This window comes from Glycine soja, chromosome 20 (assembly GCF_004193775.1).
Source record: "Glycine soja cultivar W05 chromosome 20, ASM419377v2, whole genome shotgun sequence".
Lineage (NCBI taxonomy): Eukaryota > Viridiplantae > Streptophyta > Magnoliopsida > Fabales > Fabaceae > Glycine > Glycine soja.
Genome location: NC_041021.1, coordinates 37,212,808 through 37,232,858, shown reverse-complemented (window position 1 = coordinate 37,232,858; position 20,051 = coordinate 37,212,808). Strand labels below are relative to the sequence as shown.

The following is a 20,051-nucleotide window of genomic DNA, read 5'->3' as shown; positions in this document are numbered from 1 at the left end:
AAATAAAAACACTCCCATACCCATAGAAAGTATAATTTGAACATATCTTATATTTTAAATTTGATTTTATTGTACATTACATAAATGATATACTAATTAATTTCGATAATTCTAGAAGTTACGTCAGGTAGGTAGCTAGCTACAAGAAGTTTTTTTTTTTTTGAAAGAAAGCTACAAGAAGTTATATATCTAGGAAACGTTTTATTTTTTAATCTTAAACACGAACATGACATATATATTATAAGCAATGATGGGAATATGGGATTGGAAAATCTCAGTGGAAAATTTCCATTGGATAACAAGACAATAAACTATTATGTGCTTACGTACAGCATACTGATTACAAATTTACAATAGACTTTAATTAGCTAAAAGTCATCATCGATCCTTATCGTCACAATAACGTTGGTGAGTGGTCACCTTAATTTTAGTTCCTTATCGTCACAATGTCGAAGCTTCTCAGCGAAAAGGAAAAGGCTTTTCTGGGAGGTTTCATAATAATAATAATAAATAAATGAAGTTATCTCTATTACAGATAGAACTCCACAGCGAAAAGGAAAAGGCTTTTCTGGGTAGTTTCATTTTCCTAAAGCAAATGAGAATAATAGCAGGGAATGGTTATATTAATTACATAATAGTAATCTAAACTATTTGATCACATTAATTTGCCTATCAAGACTTTCTTTAATATATTGTTGTGTGTTTATTTTAGATTGCTGATTTTATAATTTAGTTATTTCAACAAAAGTATTTCTGAATTCGTCCCGTGAGTTGTTAATTATTTCATTTGTTGGTGATATATTAGGACATGAAATGTACAACTTTTTAAGATGAAAACTAGCTTACTTTCCGTGACTTGTCCTAATATTAAATTCACATTTTATAATTTATTATTTATATTATTTGAATTTTTAATATATTTTATTTAATTTAAATTTTAATAAATATATATTAGTAGATATGTCAATAAATATTTAAATAAATTGTATATACACACTTATGATGAATTTAAATTTTTTAAATTATAATATATAATATTCAGTAAATATATAGAATAAATTAATGTTGATTTAAATTTTTTTATTGGACAATCAATTAAAATTATGCCCATATATGTTTCATAATAGTAAAATATACGTGTGTGAATTGATTTAAATTCTACATGCACAAATTTAAAAAAAAAAACACCAAAAACGGCTCTTTATTAGTTGTGTTTATGTAAAATTTACTTTTGACAATTAGTATATTTTAAAATATACATGTAATTGAATATTTTCACATTTTTACTTCGATCAAAAAAAAATATGCCATATAAATTTACACTATTCTTAAACCTATTATATAAAATTAAAACAATAAAATGAATATAAAATCTAAATATTTTAATTTATATGATTCTTGTGTATTATAATTGATTTAAGATTCTATAAAGGATTATATTGAAAATATAAAAAATATAAAGTCTATATTAATTGCATTATTTAGAGAATAAATATAGAAATATCATGTAACTCCATAAAATAAAACCACCTTTTTTATATTTGTATAGGGAGAGTAAATTAATGTTTTTTTTGTTAGTAGAAATTGAATATTGTGACAAAGGAATAATTCATCGTTTATTTTGTTATTGAAACGCTGGTTTTTGGCATGACATGAATCCTATTTGACAAAGAAGCATTAACAACAAGTAAAATGACCTGAACATTTTTCTCATCACTATCTTATTCTTGATTGAGGGTTACAGGCGGTTATTTGTTTGCACGTCACTGAAACACGTTTGAGGTAATCAGGTAAAGGTTTCTACACATGATAGTATATAAGTGACCAATGTGTACAAAATGGGGCAACTTTGCTAGCCTGTACTTTGGTTGATCCAGTTGGGATATGAGTAGTTTGGTCTTAATTTTAATTTTAAATGTTGCATTTTGGACGTTTCTTGGTCAAAACTGAAAATTTACAAGTTAATCTCTTTACACATGCGTAACACAAGCCACAGCAGATTTTTTATTTGGAATGAGTCTCCAAATTGGATATGACCAGCTTTGAGAATAATAATGTCACTTGTAAACCCATGTTTCAGTATGTACCTAGTTGAGTCTTATCCATGTTCCGTACCATGTCAATTGTGAAGGGAGATTGTTATAGTCTAAATTTGTATAATCTAAATATTCTAGATTAGCTTTGTTAAACCTACCTCGCCTCTTTTCAAAATTTGTATATTCTAAATATCTAACTAGGCCAATTGGCCAATTTTTTTTTTCATATATCAATTTATGATTAACGATAATATAAAAAAACTACAATATTAATGCATTCTAATTATTATAAAAATCAATAACTTTGTCATATATTAATTTATGATTAGATGATTGGATAAAAAAATTACACTATTAATGTTTTCTAATTACATTCATCTTTAAATTGCTTTCTTCATAATGTATGCAGTATATTTTATTATTCTTTGGTTTGCTTATCACCCTTGAATACGTTTAATTATTTCTTTTCTGATTTGTATAGACTTACGTAATCCATGAGGAAAATGTATACCCACTTGATGAGTAACTTGGCCTTTCAGATACCAAATGCTTTATTTGTGACTGATACAAAATACTTTTTTTTTACGAGTTATTCCTAACTTGAGCTGAAGTTTTTGGCAACAATTCAAATAGTGCAAGTGTTATAAGCAAGGGTTAATTTATTTTAGGAGTAATAAGTTTTTTTTTTACAAATTTAATTGTTAATTAAATTAAATATTAAGCAAATTAAATCTAGATATTTTTATAAGAAAATTGAATTATTTGAAACTTCTTTAAATAAATTTAAATTCAACATATAATATACTTTATAAATATAAGTAAATGTTAGACAATAAAACTATCCAATTACAAATGTCCAATTTATCCAAAGTTTAGGGTGCCAAAAAGTTGAAAATTTAAAATAAATTTATTGTTATCAACAAAAAAGTTCGATGGATATCTAAGTTCGATCATTGACAAAAATAATTTTTTGTCAAATTTTACTTATCTCTTGACTGATAGACCCAGGGTTAAGATAAACAAAATTAACCATTTTTTTTATTAATATTGATGAATGAGATAATTGGGCCTTATAAATTTGAATGAAGTAATAAATATCCTTAAAATATTGATTCGGGAATCAAAAATAGATTTTTTATTTGAAGGAGTACCAATATTTTCAAGGCAACCGATTAAAATTTCCAAAAAAACCATTTTATTTATTAATAAATTAACCAATGTTCTTAAGAGTTAAGACACTTATTAGCACAACCTTTTAAAAATTAATAACACACTACATAAGTATTAAGTTATTGTTTTAGCATTTGATACTTATTTAAGTTTAATGCACATGTAAGTTTAATGCATATGCAGTGAACTGTAAAACAATCTTACACTATCTTTCATAGAAAAAATCACCATTAAGATGATTATGTTAAGAGTTAACAAACTTAACATACATGTTATTTGTAATGGGATGCTTGTGTAAAAAAAGTTACATTGTGCATAACCCTTTTTCTCTACTTATTTTCCTAACTTTTGAGATGTAAATATGTACTTGAATAAATTACATGAAAATAAATCTTTTTTTTCACATAATCTCCAACAATATAAGTTGTTTAGATTTATAAGAATTTGTCTTATTTGAATTTTGAAGATAAAAATAAGTTTTAGATAATGATTTTTGTTATTTTTGCAGATTTTATCTTTTATATTTTGTTTCATTTAATTAATAAAAATAAATAAGATAGAAGATAGATCAGGTTCATTAACATTTTCAGATTGGTTGTAAGCCTATATACTTAGATATTCTCACCTTATGAATATTATTAGATATTTTCCTCTATTGTTAATCTCTCTATTTTTTCTGCAAGTTCTCCCTATTTCTATATTTTATTTTACAAAATATTTCCAACAGATATGCATAGTAATATTGACTTTCATGCCTCTACTTTGATTTAGAGTAATACGTCCCTGCAACTTTTAGGCTATATTTAAATTGAAAGAAGAGAATAGAAAAGAAGGAAATGATATTGTTTCATTGTTTAGATCGTAAAAAGAGGATGAAGTACAATGCAAACTAATAAAACCTGTTTCATCCTATTCCATTGTTTATTTTACTTAATCTCATTGTATCATAACATATCTAAACAATAGAATAGAGAATTTATTCCATTTCATCTCATGAATCCAAACATAGCCTTAGATTATTCAATTCACTTCAATGTTTATAACAGTATATAATTAGATAAACCTATACACAATAACTTTTTAGACTGGTTAGTCCTAGAAGATAGAACCCAGCACTTTGTGGTTCCAATAGCAGAGCTTATTTGTAAAAAAAAAAAAAAAAAGGAAGGAAGAAATGTAAAATTTGCAAAGTGTGGATCTTAATTCCCGGAAAGTAATCCACATTCCCTTGTTCTTTAGGACACATTTGGTAAGACATGTTGAACGGGAAGTCAGTTATGAAAAAGCTTTTCCTAATGAGGGATGTATGATATACTAGACTAATATCCAAAAAGGGGGACACGAGTGAGGATGATTGTTAAAAAGTAATATTGGGGAACAAATTACATGGATGAGGGTTTTCATTGGAAAGCTCGAGCGGGATTCATAAGTAATTTATTAATAGGGATGGACACAAACCTAGTTTGAATTGAATCAACACATATATATTATCATGCTTCAGTAGCTGAAATGAAATTGCAATTAATAAAGAGGACATGCGAGGTAATAATTGGGGATTTTAGTCTTGTGGACTAGCCAATGGAAGTAGTGGCCTAAGTTTAACGAGGGAGATAATTTCGGTACTAAGTGGTGGCATCTTGCAGTTAGTATTTTAGAAATATGGGTTGTAAGTTGTAGGGAAAATAAAAAAAAAAAAAAGTGGGGATCAGAGCCATAAGATCGAGGAGAAAAGGCAAATAATGGAACAGTGACAACATGGTATATTATCATAATTCATACGCACCACAACACAAGATAGATGAGGATGTGCATTAACATATATTAAATTAAAGGATGGAGAATTAGAAATAGAATACAAGGGAGGGGAGTGATGAATCAGTTTGAGTTATGAGGATGGTCGTCGGGGTTACCGAATTTATGTTTGAAGGAATCCTGGCGCTGTAACCACATCATGTGACCCTGAAAATGAAAATGCAACAGATGAATTGAATTGAATTGAGAAAAGGAGAATAATTAGTTAGGGTACCTAACCTAACCTGAAGAGCAGCGGCCCAGGCAATAAGGAAAGATGCCATCCAGAATTTCTTGTCCTTCACCACATTTCTCAATTCCATTTTCATTCCAATACTCAAGCCACACCTTCGTCTCTACACTGCGCCCACACACACCAGACCACCGTCTCTGATTCGATTTCTGTTTCGCAGCAATCACTACAACGCCACCTTTCATAAAATGGTTTTGTTTGAACGATGCAATCAATACAAGGCCCTCTTTATGGCCCAGTCTTACATTTCTCTGGCTATTGCTTTCTGTACTCCCATGTTGCTTCCTGCATTCTTTCCGGAATGTTTTTTAACCTTTCAGGATGGTTATTCTGAAAGCCGAAAAGAAATTTCGAAATGTAATTTTACATTATGTAAGGAAAAAGGAAGTGTAGAAAGCAACACGAGAAGTACAGGAAGTAATAGCCCTTTTGCTCCCCCAGTGGCCCAAATGATTTGAAGACAAATGTTAATTGTTTCTCTTATAACAAAATAAAAAATGTTTATAAAAAATAATTATTTATTTATAGGCTTATTTTATACTTCCAACTTTTTTATTTTTTGATAAATTAATTTAGCATATTTTACCCTTAACTTATAAAAAACATAAATTTTATCTTTCCCTGGCGTGACATGTTGACATAGCATAAGAGTTGAGGATAAAATTCGTCAAAAAAGTAAAAAAATTGAGAATAAAATTTTCCAAAAAGTGAAAAATTTGGAGGTAAAATATGCCAAAAAGTAAAATTTGGGATAAAAAATGTAATTCTTTTAGTTTGTTGCGCTAGCTCAACAATGGAAGGTAAAATTTGTAAGTTTTTTTTTCAAGTTTGGATAAAATGAACCAAATTAATTAAAATGTAGAGTATGAACATTACAATTGCAATATATAGAGATATGATTCTCTATAGACACAAATCTTCTTTACACTCTTGATTGTCATATGCTCATTTGAGTATAAGGATTCTCTTATTTTTTATCCGTTAAAATCAAAGACATGTATCAGAGAATTTATAACATTCACATCTTTTCTTAATTAAGTGAGATAGATCCCTTATGTAAAGACTCATTTAAATTTTATTTGTTAAGTTATTTGCATTTGGATATACATGTTAAAATATACATATACAATTTTAAAACATTTAGATACATAATATTACTTATAAATTTGGTCTTATTTTACAAATTAAAAAAATAAAAAGTAACTAAATAATTAAAAAATTACATTATATAAACAATTTCTCACATAATAAAGTAATTAGTTAATTGCATATGTAAAAGAGGAACAAAAAAAAAGTTAAAATAAATTGTTCATAAATTATTGTATACATTAAGTAGTGGTAAAAACATATCATGTGAAAAAAAATAATTGTATATGAAAGTGAGAAGATTAAATCTAAACAGTATAACCAAATATAAACTATTAAAATTTAATGTCATGTGATCACTTAAAAGTAAGAGAGTTTTTTTTACATTAAATCTTAATGTATGAATATATAGTTCAAATTTAATAATTTCACTTTCATATAAAATATTTTCTCTCTCAAGATATATACTATACATTTGATGGTATATTCATACAGCATTGTCCAAATTGAGGTATTTTCTATCACATTTAATAAGAATAAATAATTATTAAGTTGTTCATTTACTCCGCAAATTGCAAGAAGAAATTTTTCATCATTTATGTTATGTCATTAAAATTCTAGTCAACGCACCTAAATCCCCATAAAGAAGAGGTAGGAAAACTAATCTGCCCTCCCCAAATTAACAAATTAGCGTCTATGACCGAAAAAAATGAAATAAGGAGCAACAAAGACATAACTAACTCCACTAACTACCAAGCAAATAGCTCATGCAACCATACGTAGAATAAGTATCCTCCTCCTTGAGCACACATTGAAGCAGAGGCAACTAAAATTTATTTTGTGTTCAAGTCAGTTATCAACCAATAACATGAAGATGGTAGAGTAAAAATCTATTTTTATATAATTCCAATTCAATTGTAATAATCAGAAGAAATGATATTTCAAGTTGGCAGTTTGCCAGATAAGTAGAGAGATAGCTTCTCTCTCATAATGGTGGCAGTATTGTCAGCAAATTCACTAGTTTGGTCTTGATATCTCGAATCATGCTGGTGGCAAGAGGGCATATCAATCAGTACTTCATCCTCCATATCGATAACTATATTATGTAGTATACAGCAAACAAGAATAATTCTTGGTAACTTGTGCTTATCAGGCTTCCACATCACACCTTGGATTATCTTCCACATATCCTTCAGCCTAGCCAATGCTTTCTTGGCCACCATTTGGGTTTCAACAACCCTTTTATTAAACTCAACTTGAACATTTGAGAATCCTTTACCTTCATAAGGTGTAAGAAGCCATGAAAAAAGGGGAAAGCCTGTATCCCCTATAATATATTCCCTAAACAGTGTTCCATCTGGAAGTGTTTTCTTACCCCCATTCAACCTCTTCCCTTCTTCAGCCAGTTTGAAAAAAGAAGAGCTTCGAAGCACTTGCTCATCACTCATACTTCCTGGCCATCCAGTAACTATGTCGCGGAATCTCAAATCCGGATCCACAATGGCTTGCAAGACCATGCTACAATTCTTCTCACGGTCAAGCCACACACTATTCAAAGCATCCACAGAGGGCAAAGTCATCATTATGTGTGTGCTGTCAACGGCACCACAACAATTAGAAAGGCCCCGTATGTTCTCAAACTTGGACTTTATCTCTTCCATTTCCATTTCAGTTGAAGCCCAACTAAGATGGTGGAGCCCTCTTTCTTCCATTGTTTCCACAAATTTCCATGTTACCTGGGAAACAGTTGACTGATTCATCCGAAATGATTCACCAATGGTTGACAATGACTCACCAGAGCTAAGCCTTCTGAGAGCTACAGCTACTTGATCATTCAAAGACAAACGATTGCCATTTAGATCAACAAAATTTGAGGCTCTGGCCAGCATGTCTTCTTCCACAAGAGAACATATATAGTTGAACGTCTTCCTTGAGATCTTGAAAACAGACTCAAATTTCTCTATATTTTTAGATCGAGCTAAAGGTCCTAAAATTAGCAAAATTAAACATGAGCATATCACGTAAATGGGCAATTGAATTTCACAATAGTATATAATGAATAACTTTAGCACATCATGAACCATCTTAAATAAAATGAAAGGAAGGTAGTCCACAAGCTAGAAGAAGCAATAGCAGATTCAATTTTCTTTATATCCAGATTACAAATAAATGTGCAAATCCTTAGTATTCTAGAGGTCAGTTTCTCTGAAAGCTATATTAGAAAAATCCTTCTCTTCTTATACAAAGCAATCTACTTAAGTCACAAAGCAAAAATATCACAAAATATGAACAACCTGATAGTAATGAATTGACTGAAGGGTTCACACCTATGCATTTCTGATTTTATTTTTCTTTCAAAACCTCCTTAGCTGTCAATCAGATCAGAAGGTTTTCAACTCATAACAATTCATTTTTTTTATTGTATCGACCATACCAGTCTAACATTTAATCCCATCAAAGCAAATTCTCACATTTAACCAAATAACTTTCACAGAATATGTATACCTTTCTATCATCAATCAATTCAATAAGCCACATGGAAAAAATCTCTTTCACAAGTAGTTTAATTGGTTACAATGTGTGTTAACCACAAGTTTGAGTAATCTCATTGCTCATGTATTTGGTAATTAGTCAGTATAAAGATGAGAGGGCAAATTATGTGACTCCTCAAAGCAGACATTGGGAAGAGACAAAAAAACTGGAGTAAAGGAAGAAAGATCATTTAAGATGTGTTGAAACAATGGAGATAGAAAGTCAAAATGAGTATTGACTGACATCAATGCATAACAAGAGAAAGAAGCTGCACAATTCACGTGAAAAAAAAGCATATGATACCCAATTTGTTACGTACAGTGAATTACTGTAACAAGTGAAGATAACAAAAATAATGCAGGTATTTATACCTATAACCAGGATCCCACCAATGTTCTAATTAAGGTACAGAATAACAACTAGCCAAGCAGAGATATGCGAATCAAAACACAAGTAATTCAAGAAAATTGTTACCAAAGTCTAGGATAGTTCCTAAGCAAGAAACAAATTCGAAATACAAGACAAAGACATTAGGGTCAAAGGTATGAGGTTACTTTATTTATCAAGTAACTCGGTAAGAGCAACGTGAATATGAAAGTCAAGCAAAGCAAAGTGAGTAAATAACTAAAGCTTGAAGAAACAAATCTGGAATCATTATAATCCTACAACCCATTACCAGAAAGCACATAACTTCTTTGCCCTACATAACATTAAAAATAATAACAACTACCCCTCTTAATATATATATATATATATATATATATATATATATATATATATATATATATTACAATAACAAGCAAGCAACAGAATATCACACACTTATCAAAATGAAAAGAGAGGATATTAATTAATTGCAGTGTACCTGAGATTCTGAGGGAGAAGTGATGCCACCAATCGAATGAGGTTGCAGAGGCATCTGGGCCATCTTTGTTGTCAGCTTTCTTCCTCTTCTTGATCCCTCTGATGGAACCCATTGAGTATTCACAACCCAAATTCACAAAAGGGGAACAAAACCCATTAATCATCACCCAGATTTCAACTACACCAAGAACAAGAAACAAAGTGAGTGAGTGTGTGTGCGAATTCCCGAGTATTCATTATAATATGAAAAGTTGAATGAATGGACGGACAAGTAGTAAAGCATAAACAACCAAGGGTGAGAGAAAGAAAGAAGCAGAATACGTGAGTAACTAACGCGTGGTGTAATATATATTGGTGAAGTGAAGGGAATCAAAGAAATGCAAGGAAAAACAATAAAAGAAAACAAATCAAAATATCGAGGCCAGGCCAATTTCAATGAGACTGCTATTTTAGTTTCTCTCGTAATGGACATGAACACTTGAATTCAAGACTTGTGAAACTTATGGTCTTTCAATTATTTTAATTTTTTTTTTCAAGTCAGTTTACAATAAAATATATCCCTTCCATTATTATCATAAGTTCTGAATTAAAAGTATAGTTTCATCTTTTCTAATGGTACTATTTTATTTTTTTTTACAAAAAAAATGCCTTTAATTAAAATCTTTTATATTGACGTGGAAGTGAGATAAACATACTTTGTTCATTTTATTTACGGAAGTATTTTTTTTAAAAAATATTATTTTAGGATAAATTTAATACTCTTAGGTGAATTAATCAAATTTCTTAATTTTGATGAATTAATTAATTTGACCATTTATAAAAATTAGAAAGAATAGTATTTGACAATAAACATTTGTGGACACAGGACACTTAATGCACTAGCTTGGTATTGGTATTCATTCTTTTTATCATGTCTTATTTTATCTTCTTTTTTCTTTTTTACTGCATCTCTTTTATTTCTTTCTCTCGTCATTTTCCCATATTTTTGTTACATTGCATTTTACGCTCCACTCATCTATGTTCTTGTCTCGACAATAAGAATCATTTCAACATATCATTTTCATTTACTACTAGTTGTTGTTCGACCATCTCTCTCTGTTTTCACATTATCATCATCGTGTCTTTAGCTTAAATACGTGTAGATATTCATTATTTAACCGGGGGAGGGGACTCGAAATGTTGTTTTATCAATAGATTATATATTTTAGGATGAGTGCTTAAATTATATTCTTTATTCATTTTAAAAGTTGTATTATTTTTTTAAAAAGTATATTACATTTTCATTAGTTTTAATGTAAACAAAATTCTTAACAATAATGAATAATTTTGAATAAATTTCTCTATTATTTTGTTCTCAATTTCACTAAAAATTGCTTTCTTGACATTCTTATTATTGATTTTGAAAATTTTAAAATAAAACAAAAATTTAAATACTATCCACTTTTAGATTTCCATAAAAAAAATCATATTTTTTTAGAATTTCTAAATCTATATAATAAAGGGTAAAAACTATTCATCAAGTGGGAAAAATCCTACGATAATTATTTACATTAAAATTGATTAAAGTATATCATAATTATCTCTCAAAAAGTATAATTTCCAAATATTTTATCAAAAAAATAATGTAGTTTTTCGTTATGATAATTTTAGGATAAGAAGATTGTATTTTGGTTTAAGATAAGAAAAAGAAAACATGAGAGGAATATATTGAAAATTATCGTTAGCAATTTTTTTGGCCATTTTATGGAAAAATTTACTGACGTTAGTTGATTGGTAAAAGATGCCAATAAAAAAACGTAAGTAAAATGCGATTACCGTTTAAAATGAGGTGTCTTTATACAATTGTTGGGTATTAATAAATATATATATATAGCAAGATTTTTAGCCATTTTACGAAAAAAAAAAAAAAGAACTTCGCCCACCGTGGGGCTCGAACCCACGACCACAAGGTTAAGAGCCTTGCGCTCTACCAACTGAGCTAGACGGGCAACTGTTAATAGTTAAATGTATTTATATAATATATAGTTTTATAAATTGGTTACATACTATATTAAATTATAGAATATAGAATGAATAGATGTAGAAACTAAAAATACATACGTACCATCAAGTTCAATTGGTCACATACCATATAAAATATATATTTCTCACTTTGCAGATCCGATGATTTCAAATTAATTAAGTCTTAAATTATACATGACGTATCTATATATAGTGTACCATTTGGCATTTTAGCAATAATTTTTTGATAGCTTTGCGAAATGCGAAGTCTTTAATATAAGGTATCATTGGAGCGGTTGCATATTGCAGTGTTTATAGAACACACTTAAGTGATTCTTGTAGTATATAATTCCAATATTTGAACCACATGGGGTATGTGTCTGATATTTAGAACGTACCAAGTTGGTCAATCAAATTGAAGTGTTTATAGAGCATAACTAAATGTACCAAATTGTTCGCTCTAACTTGGGGAGTAAACCCACTCCTCAAAGCACGTTGACAAGTTTTTTCCCAAAATGGTGTTTTAGTTACAGAACCCAAGCCCAAGCCTTCCCTTCCCATGGAATACACCTTCAACACTTCTAAACAACAGCAAAACTACCTATACTTGTAACCCAAAAGGAGAGAATCTTGACAAAAGAGAAACCTTAGAATGCATCCACCAAATAATGTTCAATCAGATGACTAAAGCACTTATATTTGGAAAGAACTCGAAATGCAAAATAATTCAATTGAAGCAATCAAATTCCATTCAATTGTGAAATAACTTGTCTGGATTATTAAACTTGAGTAAATATTTCCATTGGGGTATCGGGCTCAACCAAATACAACAAGTTAGTAAGTTTTGCTCCACACAAATGATGATGCACTAATATTGGATTATTGGGTACCAAAAACAATGCAAGGAGCAATAATTCATGTCATGTTAATTTGATTGGAAGGACACAGCACAAGGGATAGATGTACTAGCAACAAATCACTCAATTTATTGTTCCATTTCTAACTTAACTAAAAAAACTGCGTAATGACACCAATTTGAGTGATTTATAGTTCCTCTCTCGTACTCACAAAGATCATCCACACCTGATGAACTGCATCAAAACTTCTGAAGCCTTGATCCTCCCACTTGGACGTTCATTCTCTACCCTCTGGCTTCTGATATCTGCTGATCCAAAACCCTCCAAAGACCCTTCCAACGTTCCAAAACTAGATCTAGAAAATGGCAAAGACCCTTCTTCATTCTCACCCAACTCCTTTGCATCACCATTTCCTTCACACTCTTCAACTTGCTCCTCCCTTTTTATCCTTTCCCTACGCTTCTCCTCAGTCTGAGTCGACGCAATAGTAGCTTTCCCTGCAAACTCTTCGCATTTATTTGCCGAGTAATACTTGTAATCACTCGAGTTCAATGACTGGCTTCTCCTCGTTATGGTGGCAGGGGAGTCTGCACCCGTGCTAGAATTGCTTGCTTCAGTGGAACTTTTGGAGCTTGATGTTGATATTGTTTCGCAGGATCGAAAGCTCAAAGAAGCTTCTATCATTTGTGTTCCTTTGAGGACATACTCATGGCCACTACTTGGGTAAATGAAATCATTCTCGGACAAATCTTGCCACACAAACCCGTTTTTGTAACTCCTAGAATGAAAGATCTCATTAGCATTCTTTGATAAACATTGTTTGCAAGAGGTTTGAGCTTGTGAACAAAATAAATGTGTGTTTTGATTCGCAGTATATCATCAAAAATTACGTTGAAATATCAGCAATTTTAGGTAAATGCTCATGTATCAAATTCCACAATAAGAAATTAATTTACATTCATATTGATCTTGAGCTAGATCAACTTTAAATAATACTATTTTCTACTACTAATGTATTTTTAGAATAAAACTATCCAAACATAAATGATTTAATCTCAAAGTCAATTTTGCAAAAGCTCGTTCAACACACACGTAAAGACAACTGGGTCTAAAGGGATTTTGTGTTCCAAGATTCTGAAGAGCCCATAATAATAGAATATACCTTTTTGTAGACCAAGAATACATGTTGGCCATTCCTTGTCCCCGGAGAAAACTCAATCTATCTATCACGTCTGAGAACGACAGGGTAAACAGAGAAAAAAAAATTGGTGAAATTATATCTTAGCATAAATCAAATTTACTAACTAGCACCTCTATTTTCCATTACTGTATTGTTGGCATTTACCTTTGAGACATAGCACTCTCTGTGGAGAAGAGATTGGAACCTCCATGAGATGTGGATGCTCAAGCTGGCCATTTCGGGAAAGGTAGTATATTACTGGAACTTTAACCTCAGTTGCTTGATGCTTTGGTTCAATCCAGATTTTAGAGCTCTCAAGACTTGCTTCTCTTTCTAACATTTTCCTTGATAAATTAGAAATAAAAAAAAAAACAGCAAATTTGAAGGTAATGAAAGCCAAAGTTTCTGAGTGCAGAATGAGAATGGGTGTGTAGAATTGTTATTTCTAATTCAGGTACTGAACTGAGGCATTTATAACGATAGGGGCCACCAAGAGGGAAAGTGTCTCTTGTTTGCATTTGGCAAGTAATGAGCTTATATGTACCAATACCAACAAGTGGAAGTGGCATGGCATGCAATTGCATATATTTCACGGCAATGTGTCAAACCTGTTGTTGAGCTTATAATACTAACTCACGAGGCAGGTGCTACTACTAGTTGCAAGTTAAGGGTCAAATGATGTTTATCAATTATTAATATCAATCATAGTACCCCGCTCACGGACCAAAGTAAGCTCAGGACAAAATTTTCATTTTCTTCATATAAAGTCAAAAGTAGTCCCGTGAAACCATCGCACTGCTTTCAGGGGAAAAAAATGGACAAGTTTCCCGGCAACCAGGCAGAATGTGCGGAAACTAGTGAAGCGAGTGCTTTTATAATAGAAGGCAAATGTTAATCCGTATTTTAAGAATACTGATTAAGAAAATAAAGAAAAAAGCTTTTCATTGGAATGAATAATAGATTAAAATGCCCAGTATTATTTTCAATAAAACTTTTTATCGTTTTAATTCCTTATCAAGTGTCCTTGGCAAGACCCTAGTAAGAAGTGAGGAATCTCGTGCAAAAAAAAGGGCCTAACTTACTATTCCTTCACATAGAAAAATTAAAACAACATGGGTGCTTAAATGCGATACTACATATATATATATATGGGGTACAAAAAAAAACTAGTGTGACACCGTCTACAAAAAATGCTCCTTGAATCTCTGTGTATCATTAAGCTTACATTCGAAGAGACACTTATTCTATTAATGCCGTGCTTTTTCTCTTGCCACATCCACATGCAGGTTACATTTCATAGCCAAAAAATGCCAGGATTTGCTCATATAAACGAAAGGTTATAATCGGAGTGGTTCTGCAAGCAACCTTCCTTGTTGGTGGAGCATACGTGACAAAACACTTTAACCAAGGTTGGAGGCAATTTCTCAGTTTGTTTGCGTTGGTTGTTTAACTAGCCCATGGCAAACTAGGACTAGTATTATGCAATAAGAGCTATTAATTTCGGGCGTGGTTCAAGTATCGTACGTGTGTGGATTGTGAGTTTGTCGTTTGGGGGAGAAGTGGCGTGTGACTGAAAAGAGTACAGTGGCAGAAAGTGAATGGGAAAGCTGGTGCTGGTGAGTGATGATAATTGATGAAAGCTTTACGTGTGACAGCGAATAAATTGGAAACAAATGAAGAAACTGTATTGCATTGATCCCTTCAATGCACAGAAAAGGCTAGCAGGCCACTTTTTGGAATTGGAACCACTACGTTCCAATATCACTGCAGAGTGCAGACAGAGCAAAATGCGCCCAGAAGAGGACTGTGTTATTTCTCCAGCACTTCACCATTTCTAAAACAACAACAAGTTTGTAACTTTGCTCACACATACACACAACTTAGCCGGGTGTGTGAAATGTGTAGAAAACAGTCTGTAGGGATTACAAGTTGTTAATTAATTTTTACTCTTATTTTTTTTCTTTGTACGCATGCATACATACAATACGAGTGATGACTCTAGACCCATCCATCTTCTTGACAGTATGAGGCCACTTCCTTCTAAGATTGTATTTTCAGTTAGAAGAATAAAAGGTAACCAATTGATTCTAATTAATGATCATGACTCATGAAACCAGTTTCAAGGATTTCAGTCAAATTTTTACTCATCATTTGAATTTATTGCTACTTTTCTATTGGCCTGTATAAAGAAACTGTGATGGATTGATGTGGCATTAGCATTCCAGAGTGTGGATTCTCGGCAGTCACTTTGTAGGACCCAGCAGTCTGCTTTTTAAATGCAGAGAATCTTGGTCTGGCATTTCTGCAGTAGCTTAAGTAATTGCTTTGGTAAGTTTTCTTTTCAGGTACTATGTTGTATTGGAACCAGAAGCTTGGAGGGAGGTCCCTCACTCGTATCTGTCAGGTGATAGTGGCACCCATAAGAAAGTATCATGTTGAAGCACCTGATGACAAGTCTCTTTTATATGAGATTACATATACAATCAACTATCTTATCAAAATATGGCAATCCTGTAGTCATTAGTTCTCCAATCCTTCAGTTAGGTTATAATATCTGAAATGCTAGCTAGGACCAGATTCTTCAACTCAAGGGGAATATGATAATGTGGAATTCATTTTAAGAATGCTTCGTGCATTCGTCACTGGCATCACATTATTGGAATGCCGTTGATGATGCCGTACAGTAGCATAAATTAACTAACGCTAGCAGAATTTCACGTAATATTCTAATTACACAGTTTTACCTTAGTTAAATTTTCAAGAGAGCTCTCTCTGGTTTCTCAAGCATATAGTGCCTAGTTGCAATAGGCAAGTTGACCGTGCAGAAAACAGGGAAACAATCCTTATATTTACGTACTACTATTTGTTTACAGCTTTTTTTAGTTTTAGGAATCACTAAGGAGAAAATCGTGTCATCATGAACTGAATTCTTATCAATGCTGCATATTACGTTATTACATAGAAAAACATCAATCAAGTCTTCCAAGTTTGTTTTTCTCCCGTTTCATTTCATTTACACTCGGTCAATTTTCTTTCTCTGAATGGCTTATCATTTCCATTCTCTGACATTCAGTTTTTATATCAATTTACAAAATTCTCATTTTCCTTACAAGTACAACAAGGATAAGGTGCAATAAAAAGAAAGCTTGGATTCACACTATTAATTTGCATCAAAATGTCTATCTATCTGTGAACAAAATCTCAAACTACTAGTAACTTTTTAATCTCCTACTTTTCTTGGCTTATAACAAAGACAGAATTTTCATTTCAAGAGGAAACAAGGATAACAATAACAAGGGAAGCAGGAAACTGTAAATCCGACCAGTTATGAATGCAGCACTATTGTATTTTATAAACTACAATCAAACTATTTGCTAGAAGAAACAAGAACAGTGATCTGTTTGAGTTTTCCTACACACTTTAGGTTGTAGTTGCAGCAACTGTTTGTTTCTTTGGGCATGCCGCAAATGTATGTCCTTTCTCACCACACTCATAGCATGTCCTCCTCCTCATCTTGCCACTTCCTGTGGAACTTGGTTTATCACCATCAGCTCCATCTATCCTGTCACTTCCTGTGGAACTTGGTTTATCACCATTAGCTCCATTAACCGTGGAGCTTGTATGAGTTCCAGTTTTTTTCTTCAAAGGAACCGCACAACTTATCCTGACAGGTCTCCCAAACAAAACATTTTGGTCCAATGCAAGGGCTGTTTTCAGTGACTGACTATCACTGAAATCCACATGGGCATACCCTCGAAACTCTCCTGTCTCCTTGTCCATACCGAATCGTAGCGATGTTATCTCACAACCATTGAAGAATTTCCTTAGTTCTTCCTCAGTTATATCCCACGACAAATTTCCAACATATATCCTATTGTACCCCTCCAAAATTTCTGGAGCAAAATCTGAGGCTTTATTGGCTCGAGTTGCTTTATATGGTTGGATTTTAAGAAAGAGTCCTCCCCTGTTAAACATCAAATGTTCCATGAGAAATGCACAAAAACAGTAAATCAGGTTTCTAAGAAAGAAAATTGCTAGTGTTACTAACATGTCAGCTCCATCAAGAGCCAATGCTCTTTTAGCTGCAGCCTCAGTCTGCAGGAAGAATGCCACATGTCAGAGCAAGTTATGAGCATGCTTATTTACCAAAGTGAAATATAAACTTAAGACACAACAAATGTAGTGTGCTGATAAATCTCAAGGGCTCAACCGAGATTGATAGTTTAATAAAAAAAACAATCAAGAAATGCTCTATTGCAATAAATAAAAAATGAAGAAAAGAATAGTGCATTATTCCTGACCTTGAAAGTAATAATGGCAATCCCTCTAAACTTGCCAGTTTCAGGAAAAGTCATGCAATCAACTTCAGTTATGGTGCCACAGCTTTCAAAATAACTTCGAATATCATCCTCGGTTGAATAATAGGGAATTCCTCCAACATAAGCTTTCGTGTTTGTAGGAGCATCACCATTGTCTTTACTGAATATATATATATATATCACAGAAAACATAAACAATTAAAACAAAAATGAAGACAAAAATCTCTCTGGCACTCACATTAAACAGTAGCTATTTACAGTGTAATATTATTATAATTACCTGGTAGTTGTATTGGTTTTGGTTAACTCTGTAGCCTCTGGCATTTCCCCTCCACCATTAGATTCGTTTTCTTCCGCCGTTGTGGATTTCTTCTTGTTCTTGTTCTTGTTCTTCTTCTGTTTTTGCTTCTTCTTCTTGTTCTTTGGTGTGTCGGAAACTCCATTTGCTGCCACGTCATCGCCCTCTACCTTCTTCCTCTTTCTCTTCTTATTGGGCGAACCCTCAGCTTCTGTTTCAGTTTGAATTTCCTTGTTGGCTTGTTGTGAAGGTTGGTCGGATCGAAGCTTCCTTCGCTTCTCTCTTTTGGAGAATCTGGCTTTAGGGGTGGCAGAGTCCAGAAGAGTTTTGAGAGAGTTGTTATTATTAGTAGAAGATGAAGATGAAGGGGGTTCGGCGGCGGCGTTGGAGTTTCTTTGGGCTAATTCAGCTCTCAGCTTAAGCTTCAGTTTCTTGTTTGATAGAACCATTCTGCTCTGCACCTCCCTCCACTCCAAACCCTCAACACACAAACGAAACAAAGGGTTTTGGGGAAGACGAAACAAACGACGCCGTAGATTCGGAGGGTATAACAAACATTTTAGGCTTCGAAAAACCCAGCAGACATTTCTTTGGGCCTTTAGCAAAACAATGGGTTTTGCTAGGTGCACCTACTTCTTATGCACCATCATTTTAAGTGAAGTGGCGAAATTGCCCTTTACTTTAAATTTAAAAAAGGTCTCCCTCTCCTCTCCCTCTTCGTATGCATTGTTGTTGCACTTCATTCTTCTTTCTTCTTTCTTCTTCGCTTCTTCTCGCCGCACCATTGTAGTTCTTGCTTCCAGTTATGCTTTGTTGCCAGTCCCCTTCATTGTTGTCGCCTTCACTTTCGTCGTAAGTTTCTCTTTTCCACTCGTTGATTTTTAATGGGATTGTGTAGCCATTATACAGATTTGAAATCCATATAATCCATACGGATATGCATTACACAGACTCTTAATCTGTATAAATATTTTTAAATATTATTAATTCCAAATTTTTATAAGTACTTATTGTAGAAATTAATTTAACAAGAAAATCTAAATTTGTAAATGACAATTTATTTTTATTGATATAGTCATATAAACATTACTACACTAATAGTAATAAATATTTATATAAATAGTCTTTTTAAGTATAAAATTAAAATTTGTTCATTTGTTTATCAAAATTTTAAAGTATTCAAATACTAATTTGTTAAAAAATGAAATACACATTTATTAGAAATAAATAAAAATTGTACTTACATTTTTATCATATATTTAAGTTTACTAGAATTAGTGATGTGAAGTCTATAAATATTTAAAAAAAATTTCTATATTGATTTATGAATATATAAAAGTATTGAAAAAGTTAATTAAAAATAATTAAATATTTATTTAAGAATTATTAAATACTAATTTATTCAATATTTTTAATTAAATTTATTTATTAGTGAATTTGTTAGTTTCTATGAAACTCAAGTATCATTTGAACGATAACATTAATTGTTATTACTGTTTAAATGCGTAAATTATGGTTAGAACTAGGAAAAGCTTTAAGGACAAAAGTTAATGGTGATGCAGATGAAGTCCCTTAGCGGCGAAGGCGACAACATCTGTACGTAGGCAACAAACACTCACACCTATTACCGAGGATGTTGAACATGTGGATCATGTACCTGACGA

General features: G+C 31.9%; 4 protein-coding genes and 1 non-coding gene across 9 annotated transcripts; all 5 read right to left on the bottom strand.

Annotated features, from left to right (window-relative positions):
- Positions 1 to 4,925: 4,925 nt before the first annotated feature.
- On the bottom strand, positions 4,926 to 5,527 carry LOC114402076. The gene is made up of 3 exons (XM_028364613.1): positions 5,522 to 5,527; positions 5,243 to 5,353; positions 4,926 to 5,165 (listed from the first exon to the last, which is right to left on the bottom strand). The coding sequence occupies exons 1-3, from the start codon at positions 5,525 to 5,527 to the stop codon at positions 5,082 to 5,084; spliced, it is 201 nt and encodes a 66-aa protein (XP_028220414.1). The 3' UTR covers positions 4,926 to 5,081.
- Positions 5,528 to 7,147: 1,620 nt separating this feature from the next.
- LOC114402280 (protein ALP1-like) lies at positions 7,148 to 10,222 on the bottom strand. 5 transcript variants are annotated; one of them, XM_028364792.1, is made up of 3 exons: positions 10,054 to 10,222; positions 9,734 to 9,910; positions 7,148 to 8,314 (listed from the first exon to the last, which is right to left on the bottom strand). In XM_028364792.1, exons 1-3 carry the CDS (start codon positions 10,202 to 10,204, stop codon positions 7,278 to 7,280), a joined length of 1,365 nt encoding a protein of 454 aa, XP_028220593.1. In that variant the 5' UTR covers positions 10,205 to 10,222; the 3' UTR covers positions 7,148 to 7,277. The 5 variants fall into 5 exon arrangements, with proteins under 5 accessions (XP_028220593.1, XP_028220594.1, XP_028220595.1 ...); XM_028364793.1 differs by having other exon boundaries at positions 7,148 to 8,323; positions 10,002 to 10,220; XM_028364794.1 differs by having other exon boundaries at positions 7,148 to 8,323; positions 10,023 to 10,220.
- Positions 10,223 to 11,647: 1,425 nt separating this feature from the next.
- Positions 11,648 to 11,720, bottom strand: TRNAK-CUU. Its single transcript has one exon. It is a non-coding gene; the product is annotated as a tRNA-Lys (tRNA).
- A 768-nt stretch (positions 11,721 to 12,488) lies between these two features.
- LOC114402834 (protein UPSTREAM OF FLC-like) lies at positions 12,489 to 14,412 on the bottom strand. Its single transcript, XM_028365524.1, has 3 exons — positions 13,936 to 14,412; positions 13,753 to 13,822; positions 12,489 to 13,368 (listed from the first exon to the last, which is right to left on the bottom strand). The coding sequence occupies exons 1-3, from the start codon at positions 14,108 to 14,110 to the stop codon at positions 12,807 to 12,809; spliced, it is 807 nt and encodes a 268-aa protein (XP_028221325.1). The 5' UTR covers positions 14,111 to 14,412; the 3' UTR covers positions 12,489 to 12,806.
- A 2,487-nt stretch (positions 14,413 to 16,899) lies between these two features.
- LOC114401240 (RNA-binding protein CP31B, chloroplastic-like) lies at positions 16,900 to 18,925 on the bottom strand. The gene is made up of 4 exons (XM_028363705.1): positions 18,370 to 18,925; positions 18,072 to 18,249; positions 17,819 to 17,865; positions 16,900 to 17,734 (listed from the first exon to the last, which is right to left on the bottom strand). The coding sequence occupies exons 1-4, from the start codon at positions 18,834 to 18,836 to the stop codon at positions 17,191 to 17,193; spliced, it is 1,236 nt and encodes a 411-aa protein (XP_028219506.1). The 5' UTR covers positions 18,837 to 18,925; the 3' UTR covers positions 16,900 to 17,190.
- Between the last annotated feature and the right edge of the window lie 1,126 nt (positions 18,926 to 20,051).

Bases quoted from the DNA above. Each gene is read 5' to 3' on its own strand.
- LOC114402076 (XM_028364613.1), bottom strand. The intron at 5,166-5,242 runs GTTAGGTTAGGT...TTTCATTTTCAG, and splicing joins CCTGGGCCGCTGCTCTTCAG to GGTCACATGATGTGGTTACA.
- LOC114402280 (XM_028364791.1), bottom strand. From the start codon at position 10,204: ATGTCCATTACGAGAGAAACTAAAATAGCAGTCTCATTGAAATTGGCC. The intron at 9,911-10,053 runs GTATTCTGCTTC...TTCTTGGTGTAG, and splicing joins ACCACGCGTTAGTTACTCAC to TTGAAATCTGGGTGATGATT. The intron at 8,324-9,733 runs GTACACTGCAAT...TGCTAATTTTAG, and splicing joins CTTCTCCCTCAGAATCTCAG to GACCTTTAGCTCGATCTAAA.
- LOC114402834 (XM_028365524.1), bottom strand. From the start codon at position 14,110: ATGTTAGAAAGAGAAGCAAGTCTTGAGAGCTCTAAAATCTGGATTGAA. The intron at 13,823-13,935 runs GTAAATGCCAAC...TGTCGTTCTCAG, and splicing joins GAGAGTGCTATGTCTCAAAG to ACGTGATAGATAGATTGAGT. The intron at 13,369-13,752 runs GTATATTCTATT...CTTTCATTCTAG, and splicing joins TATTCTTGGTCTACAAAAAG to GAGTTACAAAAACGGGTTTG.
- LOC114401240 (XM_028363705.1), bottom strand. From the start codon at position 18,836: ATGGTTCTATCAAACAAGAAACTGAAGCTTAAGCTGAGAGCTGAATTA. The intron at 18,250-18,369 runs GTAATTATAATA...ATATATATTCAG, and splicing joins AAAACCAATACAACTACCAG to TAAAGACAATGGTGATGCTC. The intron at 17,866-18,071 runs GTCAGGAATAAT...TTCTTCCTGCAG, and splicing joins TTGCCATTATTACTTTCAAG to ACTGAGGCTGCAGCTAAAAG.